Source organism: Orycteropus afer, unplaced genomic scaffold (genome assembly GCF_000298275.1).
Source record: "Orycteropus afer afer isolate SDZICR_OR568_19922 unplaced genomic scaffold, OryAfe1.0 scaffold00217, whole genome shotgun sequence".
NCBI classification, from domain to species: Eukaryota; Metazoa; Chordata; class Mammalia; order Tubulidentata; family Orycteropodidae; genus Orycteropus; species Orycteropus afer.
Window position 1 is genome coordinate 2,744,508 of NW_006921804.1, and position 10,111 is coordinate 2,754,618.

General features: G+C 51.3%; 1 protein-coding gene across 1 annotated transcript; it reads left to right on the top strand.

Moving 5' to 3' along the window:
• Positions 1–474: 474 nt before the first annotated feature.
• Positions 475–9,404, top strand: PKLR (pyruvate kinase L/R). Its single transcript, XM_007948482.2, has 11 exons — positions 475–574; positions 1,703–1,876; positions 3,861–3,952; positions 4,047–4,178; positions 4,685–4,871; positions 5,606–5,876; positions 5,975–6,125; positions 6,400–6,552; positions 6,644–6,810; positions 8,516–8,697; positions 9,298–9,404. The coding sequence occupies exons 1-11, from the start codon at positions 475–477 to the stop codon at positions 9,402–9,404; spliced, it is 1,716 nt and encodes a 571-aa protein (XP_007946673.1).
• The last annotated feature ends 707 nt before the right edge of the window (positions 9,405–10,111 follow it).

A 10,111-nucleotide genomic window follows, 5' to 3' on the forward strand; every position in this document is an offset into this window, starting at 1 on the left:
TCCAAGGCTATAAATATTTTTTGTGTGTGTGCCACCATTATTGCTATCCTTTTCCAAAATATTCCACCACCATTAGCATAAACTAAATGGCCTGTAAACAAAAAGCTGTCAATCTTTACTGAAGGAGATTGTCCCCGTCTTCCTTCCACAGAGCGGCTGATGGGTTTAAACCACCAACCTTCTGCTTAGTAGTCGAATGCCTTAGGCCTGCACCACTAGAGCTCCTTAGTTGATGACCAGACAGGATGAATGGATTGAGAATATATCAAGAAAAATGGGTTGCGGGGGCTGCGATGGCAGAAGACAGGAGCAGAAAGCAGGCAGGTCTGGGGGAGTAGCTCTGGGTGGGGCAGGGGTGGCCTATGGGTGTGCCCCTTTTCTTTTCTCTGGCTCCCCTAGATAAGAGCAGCAGTTTTGTCCTCCTCTCCCTTGTTCTTCTTGGTCCAGGCAGCCGCAAGTCCATGCTTCGGAAACATGTCAGTACAGGAGAACACACCACCCCAGCAGCTTTGGTCTCGGGTCTCTAAGTCTCAAAGGGACTTTGCAAAGTCCATCTTGGTTGGGGCTCCAGGAGGTAAGAACAGGAAACACATGCCATTGAGCTGTTGTTTTGAGTTGCTATAGACTGCAATTTGTGGCGACCCCATGTGTGCAGAGTAAGATGCTCCATAGGGTTTTCCAGGCTGTGACCATTTGGAAGCAGAATGCCAGGCCTGTCTTCCAAGTCACTGCTGGGTGGGTTCAAAATGCCAATCTTTCAGCTAATAATGGAGTGCTTGACTGTTGCGCTACACAGAGACTACAGCCATTGAACAGAGGGGGAAAATGAGAGTAGAAATCAGGAGTCAGGGTAAGGGTACAAATGTATGTCTGCACCTGACTAGAAGGGGCTTGGGGAAGATCTGTTTTCATCTCAGTCTCCCCTGGGTTAAGTTATGGGTCCTGATCAGGGCAGCTCAGAGGGGAGCCTGCATGTGAACCACGGGGCATGCCCGTGTTTCCTGGACTCTGGCCTCTGGCATAGAGGGATCCCAGTGGCAGGGGAGACACTGGTGACACTTTAACCAGTCGTCAGAACTGATCCCTAGCCCAGCTGGGCCTCATCCCTCAACAGACCCACCAAAACCAGCAGGCGTGCAGTGACATGGAGGGTGTGGCTGCAAGTGGGGCTCTGAGCTGGGCTGGGTTGAGGGGGCCCAGAGCCTGAGGCAGCACTGAAGAGGTTGGGGAGATTCAGAGGAGGGGGTGTGGAAGCCAGCCAATTACCAAGGGTTGGAAGGAGAAAAACAGGGACCTTAGGAGAAGGGACTGGGTGATTATGAGCCTGAATGGCAAGAAGTCTAGGGTAAGGAGGGACTGAAATAGCTGGTGGCCAAGAACTTCAGCTTGAGTTATCCAGACCTGGATTTGAATTTCATGTCTGGTACTTAGAAGCTGTAAGAAAGCTGCAATTTGTTTAATCTTGCTCAGCCTGTTTCCTCATTTGTAAAAAGAGGTGGGGGATAATTACAGAGTGTTTAATAGTACCTACTTCATAGGATCCTTGTGATTAAATAAGATAATTCATACATAATGTCCAGCTGGTAGGAAGGGCTCAACAAAACCAGAGAGCTGAGGGAAGGAGTAGAGGGTGATCTGAGATAAGTGGATGGGGAACATAGGCAGGTGCCCCTGCAGCCCCCTGAACCCTCTTCTGCTGCAGGGCCAGCGGGGTACCTGCGGCGGGCCAGTGTGGCCCAGGAGCTGGGCACTGCCTTCTTTCAGCGGCAGCAGCTGTCGGCTGCTATGGCGGACACATTCCTGGAGCATCTCTGCCTGTTGGACATCGACTCAGAGCCTGTGGCCGCTCGCAGTACCAGCATCATTGCCACCATTGGTAGGCACCCCAATCCCACCACCCCTGCAGCCTCACGGGGCCTCTTGGGTGTTTTTCAAGGTGCTTCCTCATTGTTCGTCTCCTTTGAGACTTTTCCATGTTTGACAGAGTCATTCACCCAACAATGTACTTGTTGTTGGAAAAAAACAGATAGCTTCCTTGGGGAAGTGACAGTCTATTTGGGTAGGACAATAAATATTTAGTATGTAAACAAGTGATAAGTACTATGAAAAAATATTAATGAATTGTCTTAGTTCTCTAGGACTGCTATAACAGGAACACCACAAGTGGATGGCTTTAACAAAGGGAAATTTGCTTTCTCACAATTCAGGAGTCTAAAAGTCCAAATCCAGTGTGCTGGCTCTAGTTGAAGGCTTTCTCTCTGTGTCAGCTCTGCAGGAAACTTCTGCTCCTAGGCAGTCTTTATGTGGCTTGGCATCTCTCTTCTCTCATCTCTGCTTGTTCACTTTCTTGTTTAATCTTTCTCATATCTCAAAAGAGATGACTCAAGCAAGACACACCTTACACTAACCCTGTCTCATTAACATAACAAAGACAACTCATTACCAAATGGGATTTGGGAGAAGTGGTCAGAAGTGGTCAGATTCTGAATGTAATCTGAAGGTAGAATCAACAGGATTTCCCCATGGAGTGGATGGGATAGGGGAGTTGACAAAGAAAGGACTCAAGGATGATGCCAAGTTTTTCAGCCTGTGGAATGGGAAGGATGGCTTTATTGACTGAGCCAGAGAGACTGTGGTGGAACAAGTCCTTGGGGAAGGAGTTGATTGTGGGACAATGCTGAGTTTGAGGTACATATGACTCACTCAAGTACAGTGGAAATCAGATATACAACTCAGAGTTTGGAGAGAGGCCTGGACTAAAGATAGAAAAGATGAAGTTCTCAGCATAGAGATGGTTTATAAAGCTATGAGAGTAGCTAAGATCAAGGGAGTTAAGGAAAAATGAGAGAAAAGAGTGAGCCATCTAATGTTCAGGAGAGAAATGAGCAAAGGAAACTCAGAAGAGCAGCCAGTGAGGCAGGATGGAAACCAAGAGATGGTGGTGTCTTGGAGGCCAAGTGAAGAAGGTGTGTCAAGGAGGAGATGTGTGTCAAATGCTGCTGATGGGCCAGGTAAGATGAGGACTGAGAATTGACCGTTCAATTCAGCAACAGCACAGAAAGTTCTTGGGGCCTCTGAGAGATGGGGCCAATGCCTGACTGGAGAGTGCAGAAGGAGAAATGGAGGCAGCAAATACAACTAACTCTTGCCATGAGTTCTGTTGCAAAGGAGAGCAAAGAAATAGGACTACAGCTGGAGAACATATTGGGATTAAAAAGAGAAAAATTAATGAAAGGAATAACAGTATGCTTATATGCTGATGGGAATGGTCCAATAAAAAGGAAAACATTGATGATGTAGAGGGAAGAAAAGATGAATCTATGTCTTTGATCAAGTGAGGAGAAAGATACCTAGAGCACAAATGACGGAGTTGACTTTTGATAGGGACTGGACACCCTGAAAGGTTAGATGGGCTGGCTGTCAGTCACACAGCTCCCCTATTGGCTGAGCAGAACTGAACTCAGCTCTCCTCAGTCAATAGGCCTCTTAGCTCCTAAAGCCCTTTACTCCAAAAGCCCTCACCGGGCTCCACCCCTCCCACACCTTCTAAATCCTGGGGTTATCCCCACCCTGAAGTCCTCACATCACAGCAACTCCTGTTCCCTCAGGCCTAGCTCAGAACAACCACACACACACACACACACACACACAGATCCCCACGCAATCTGCTGCCTACCAGGGAGGCATTGTTGGCTGGAGAGGAAAACAGTGTTTCTGACCTGTGGACAAGAATCTAATCAGGAAATAAAGATGGGGTATCAGGACTTCTGTGGTTTGGGAAGCCTGTGAGGGTAGGGATGGTTTTCTCCATCTCAGGTTTTTTTGGGAAAGGGTGTCTTAAGTGGGATCTCTGGTTCCAGGGCCCGCCTCTCGCTCTGTGGAGCGCCTCAAGGAAATGATCAAGGCCGGGATGAACATAGCACGACTCAACTTCTCTCACGGTTCCCACGAGGTGTGGCACCAGGCTGCTGGGAGACGGGTGGGGATGGAATACCTCCTGGGCCAAGCCACCTACTCTGAAATGCCTGCCCCTCTCCGGCCCCCAGTACCACGCTGAGTCCATCTCCAACATCCGGGAGGCCGTGGAAAGCTTTGCAACCTCCCCGCTCAACTACCGGCCCGTGGCCATCGCTCTGGACACCAAGGGACCTGAGATACGGACAGGGATCCTCCGGGGGGTGAGAGGTGGTGCCCGGGCAAATCACATCAGGGGCGAGGCCTGGGAAAGGTACGGGGAATGGGATGGGAGGAGAGGGGAACTGAGTCACCAGCACAGCTAGACTCTCTGCAAGTGGGGCCCAGAAGAGGGACACAGGAAATGCCAGTCGGGAGAAGGACCTGTTGGGATTAGGGACCCGCGGGAGCTGGGCCTAAATCAAGGAGAAGGAAGGACGAGGTCAGGAAGCAGGGCGCAGGGCCAAAGGGGTGGGACCTGACCTATGAACAGGTCTTCTGGGAACAGGGCCAAAAGACCTAGGGAGCTTGGCGGATCCTAGAGGACCGCAGGGGAAGGGAGGAAGAGAAAAAAAGAGGGCGGCAAGGGAGAGAAGAGGGAAATGAGGGAGAAGCGGAGAGAAACGCGGGGGCGGGGAAGAGGACGAGAGAGGCGGAGGCCTTTGAGCGACGGGGCGGGTCCTGAACATCTTGGGGACAGAACTCACGGCCCCTCTGGCCCCGCCTCTAGGGCCCGGAGTCGGAGGTGGAGTTAGTGAAAGGCTCCCAGGTGCTGGTGACCGGGGACCTAGCGTTCCGGACGCACGGGGACGCGGACACCGTGTGGGTAGACTACCCCAATATCGTCCACGTCGTGCCGGTGGGGGGCCGCATCTACATTGACGACGGGCTCATCTCCCTAGTGGTCAAGAAAATCGGTGCGGACGCGCCTCCCGCCCTGGCCACGCCCAGACGCTGGGTGCACTCTCTTCCCTTTGGCTCCTTCATTCGCCCTTTAGACAGGCCACGCCTTCCCCTGGCCACGCCTCCTCCCATATTATCCCGGGGTCTCCCAGTAACCTGACCGCAGCGCTCACCCAGAGTTGGTACTGAGCTTGTGAGTTAGTCTTTTCTCCCACACACCCCCCACCGGGTTCTATTTGGTGCAAGGCCCAGTCCAGGAACGGAGAGATGAATAGTGTCGGATTACCCAATAAACAAGATAAGCTCGGGTTTACTTGGGTTTATTTACTAATCTGTAGTGAACAATTTCACATTTTTTCATCACATCAAAGATTCTGCTTCCAGGTATGGCTGGCATCTGTCTCTCTCCTAACCCCATAGAACCCTTCTTCAAAATCAAAACCTCCTTTCAAATTTACAGTCCCTGACAGGGATGGGTACCCAGTAAGCAAGGTAAGCACAGGCTTACTTGTGCTTTTTTACTATCTGTAGTGAACAGTTTCACGTGTTTTTACCACATCTAAAAACATGTGAAACTGTTGCTACAGATTAATAAATGAGCACAAGTAAGCCCATGCTTACGGTGCTTAATGGGTAATCTACCCCTGCATGGTTCCTGCTGTCACAGGAGTCAAAGCCCAATGTCTCCACTGTTGTGACTATGCCCTGACCACACTTCTGACCAGGTTGCCTCTCTCCATGCCCACAGGCCCAGAGGGGCTGGTGACCAAAGTGGAGAACGGTGGAATCCTGGGCAGCCGGAAGGGGGTGAACTTGCCAGGTGCCCAGGTGGACCTGCCTGGGCTGTCTGAGCAAGATACCCAGGATCTTCGCTTCGGTGTGGAGCATGGTGTGGACATCATCTTTGCCTCCTTTGTGCGGAAGGCCAGTGATGTGGAAGCCGTCCGGGCTGCTCTGGGGCCAGAAGGGCAAGGCATCAAGATCATCAGCAAAATTGAGAACCACGAAGGCGTGAAGAAGTGAGGCTTGGTCTTTACCTGTCCCATCAGGCCCTACAGTATCCTCCCTTCTCCCTCCTGCCTCTCCCTGGCATCTCCTGACTCCCCCAACCACCCAGGTTTGATGAAATCCTGGAGGTGAGCGATGGCATCATGGTGGCCCGGGGAGATCTAGGCATCGAGATCCCAGCTGAGAAGGTTTTCCTGGCCCAGAAGATGATGATCGGGCGCTGTAACTTGGCCGGCAAGCCCGTAGTCTGTGCCACACAGGTCTGGAGTGAGCCTTGAGGACTGGGGCACTCTGTGGGCTCTGGGGACACATGAGGGAGAAGCCTCACATCTTGGGTCTGTAGCACGTCTTACTGTCTGGTGTTTGATCCTCAAATGCAGGGACTTTAGGAAGAAATAATGTGACCTCCATTTTCAGGGGTCTGTGACCCTGGCTTTCAGTGACATTCTGAGAGTGTGGGTGCCAGAGGGATAGCTTGGGCAGGACCCTGGATGGGAGTGTGACTCCCATAGCTGACATCCAAGGTGTCCCCAGATGCTGGAGAGTATGATCACCAAGCCCCGACCAACACGTGCAGAGACGAGTGATGTGGCCAATGCTGTGCTGGATGGGGCAGACTGTATCATGCTGTCAGGGGAGACTGCCAAGGGCAGATTTCCTGTGGAGGCTGTAAAGATGCAGCACGCGGTAAGAGCTTGGAACATGGGGCAAATGGGCCAGTGAACCAAACCCCTTTGAGCCCCAGTGCCCTGCCCCCCTGACTTCCTGGTGCCTGCAGATTGCCCGAGAGGCAGAGGCTGCAGTCTATCACCAGCAGCTGTTTGAGGAGCTGCGCCGGGCAGCACCACTGAGCCGTGATCCCACCGAGGTCACTGCCATTGGTGCTGTGGAGGCTGCCTTCAAGTGCTGTGCTGCGGCCATCATCGTGCTGACCAAGACTGGCCGGTGAGCAGGACGCTGGGAATGCTCGGACAGGGCTTTGAGGTGGGCTGGGATGGGCCATGGGCCTGGGTTTTGTCTGGTCATCAAAGATGAAGAGTCATTCTAGGGCAAAAGGAGAGGTAGCTGTGAGAGTTAGAGGCCAGGGGAGGCAGGTCTTGGGAAAGCACTGGGAACACTCATGCCAGCAAGTTCCAGGAGTCTGGAAGAGGAAGGTGACATCACTGGGTACATTGACTGGGACACCATTTGGTCTCCGAGGGCTCAGAGGCAAGCCCTTTACATTTAGTAAAAAAATAAAATAAAAAACTTACTGCTGTGGAGTTGGATTCGACTCACAGTGACCCCTCCTTGGGTTTCTGAGGTGGTATCACTACAGAAGTAGATTGCCGAATCTTCCTTCCAGGGAGTGGCTGGTGAGTTTGAACTGCCAGCCTTCTGCTTTGCCAGCAGTCAAATGCCTTAGGCACTGCACCAGTCAACAAAGCCTTAAAATGCTAGGGTGTTTCTGAAGAACTCAGAGAATCTGAGTTCAAGTGTTGGCTCTGAAATGTATTAACTATGAGTGAGTCACCCAGGGTCTATAAGCCTCTGTCTCCTCATGTCTGTGATGGAGTTAAGGAGCCTTAGTGGCACAGTGGTTAAGCGCCTGGCTGCCAACCAGAAGGTTGGCAGTTTGAACCCATCAGCCACTCCACAGGAAAAAGATGTAGCAGTCGGCTTCCATAAATACTACAGCCTTGGAAAACCTATGGGGACAGGTCTCCTCTGGCCTATCGGATCACCGTCAGTTGAAATCAACTTGACGGCAGTGGGTGTGGTTTGGTTTATGATGGAACTAGTGATGTGTGCCTCATGGGGCTGTGAGGGTTGCCATGAGGTGGTGTGTACGTTGGGAGACATTGGTGGTCCATGCAGGAGACTCGGTTTGATTCCCGGCCAGTGCACTTCTTGCACAGCCACCACTCATCTGTCTGTGAAGACCTGCATGTTGCTGTGATGCTGAACATGTTTCATCAGGTGTTTCCAAACTAAGATGCAACTAGTAAAAAAGGCCTGGCTATCTACTCCTGAAAATCAGCCGATGAAAACCTAAGCACCACAACAGTCTGATCCCCAACCAGTTATGGGGATGGCACAGTGTTTCATTCCATTGTGCATGAGGTCATCATGAGTCAGGGGCCCACTTGATAGCTGCTAACAACAACATGCTCTTTATAAATTAACATGTACCTTATGAACATGTTAAGGGGCACTGGCATTTGGCTGCTAACCAGAAGGTCAGTGTTTTAAACATCTACCACCAGCTTCTCTGTGGAAGGCAGATAAGGCAATCTACTTCCATAAAGATTTACAGCCTTGAAAACCCAATAGGAATCAGAATTGACTCCATGGCAGTGGGTTTGGTTTTTAGTTTTTTATGAACGTGATACTTTATATATTAAGCACTATAAATGTACATTCTCAAAAGGGTTTTTACGTTTTTCAAAGAGGCTTCTCACTACTTCATTGGATTACTGTATCATCCTGTGTGATATAGAAAAGCAGGTATTCTTATGCCTAGTTTATAGATGAGAAAACCAAGGCCCAGAGAAGTATGATGACTTACCCAGACAGCTTGTTGGTGACCCCTGGAAGTAAAACCCAGACTCGCGTCTGCTGGTTCAGCATCCTGTCACTGTTCTCAGCTGACCTTCTCTACCTCCTCCAGCTCAGCCCAGCTTCTTTCTCGGTACCGACCTCGAGCGGCAGTCATTGCTGTCACCCGCTCTGCCCAGGCTGCTCGCCAGGCCCACCTATGCCGAGGAGTCTTCCCTTTGCTCTACCGTGAACTTCCAGAGGCCATCTGGGCAGATGATGTGGATCGCCGGGTCCAGTTTGGCATTGAAAGTGGTGAGTTGCCTAGACCTTCCTTCCCACCTACCTCTGGCATTTATAGCAAAGTCCCCGCCTCCCGCACCCACCCAAAGAGCCTACCTTGCCCCTGTCCAATTCCCAGATTTGTCCTTTGAGATTCACTGAGACCCACAGGTATCTTGGCTTCTGAAGGAAGGACATGCTGAGGGGAGAAGATAGAAGGGGAGAATGCAGGGCTGTCCCTAAAGAAGTCACTCAGCTGCTTTCTGCACCAAGTGGCTAGAGCCAGACATGACTTAAAGAGCAAGAGATGAGAGGAGAAAAGGGCTCCCAGTTCCCAGCAGCTGCAACTAAAACAAATTTAACTTACAATTCATATATGTTCATTCCTCAGCCCTTTCTATCAGCATAGCAACACAAGTAGACAGGAGACTTGCTACTTAGCAACAACACATCCCATTCCTCCTCATGGACACACCTGTGGTCCCATTCCTTGTGGTGCCACCTGTGGGATACATTGTAGAATTTGCCTCAGGACCCTTCTTTCCTAAGGGTAGCCCTTCAGGGGTGAGGGCTGCACCTCATCACAGGGCGGGCCTGGGTCCACCCTGCTGATGGTCTTCTTTCCTTCCCCAGGAAAGCTTCGCGGCTTCCTCCGTCCTGGAGACCTGGTGATTGTGGTAACAGGCTGGCGGCCTGGCTCTGGCTATACCAACATCATGCGGGTGCTGAACATATCCTGAGATATCCCTCATCTCTGACCCAGACCACCCCTGACCCCCCTTCTTCCCCATGTTCTCCATCCCACACCCCTCTTATAGCCCCACCACCTCTCTACCCCCAACCCTCCCAGAGTTTCCATCTGAGGCCATGTCTCCCATCTAGCCCCACTCCAAGGAGCCCCTTCCCCCTCTCTGTGTCACACAGGCCCTGAAAGCCTGTGTCCAATTAATCACTGCCCACCCAGCAGCAGCACTTGGACATTCCCTGCATCCAATCCTCTCATCTGGGCCCTAAAACACTCTGAGCCTTTAATCCCAGCTTGGCTGGTTAATTCTATCCCCCCAGCCCTGGGGGTGAGGGAGAGGGGAGACGGCAATTGTGTCCTCACTGTCTACAATATCACTCTTTGAGAAATACTTCTTATCCATGTAATGTGATGTTCTCCTGTGGCCTCATGGGAATCTGGGTACCACCTGAGGAGAATGCCACCTCCTTCTGATGGCTTCAGGCCAGGGTAGTGCTTCCCCTTCATTGTAATGAAAAGTGACATCAAAGTACTACCCTTTTCAGGAAGCTGAAGTACCCTATGGGGCTGGAGGTGAGGGTGATTGCTGGGGAGACTCCAAGAGCCTGGCTGGTTGATTTCAACACTGTCTTCACAAACTCCAGGTTACAGGCTTCACCTTGGCTGCTCTCATGCCCACCTCATGCCTTGCTGGGCCCTGCT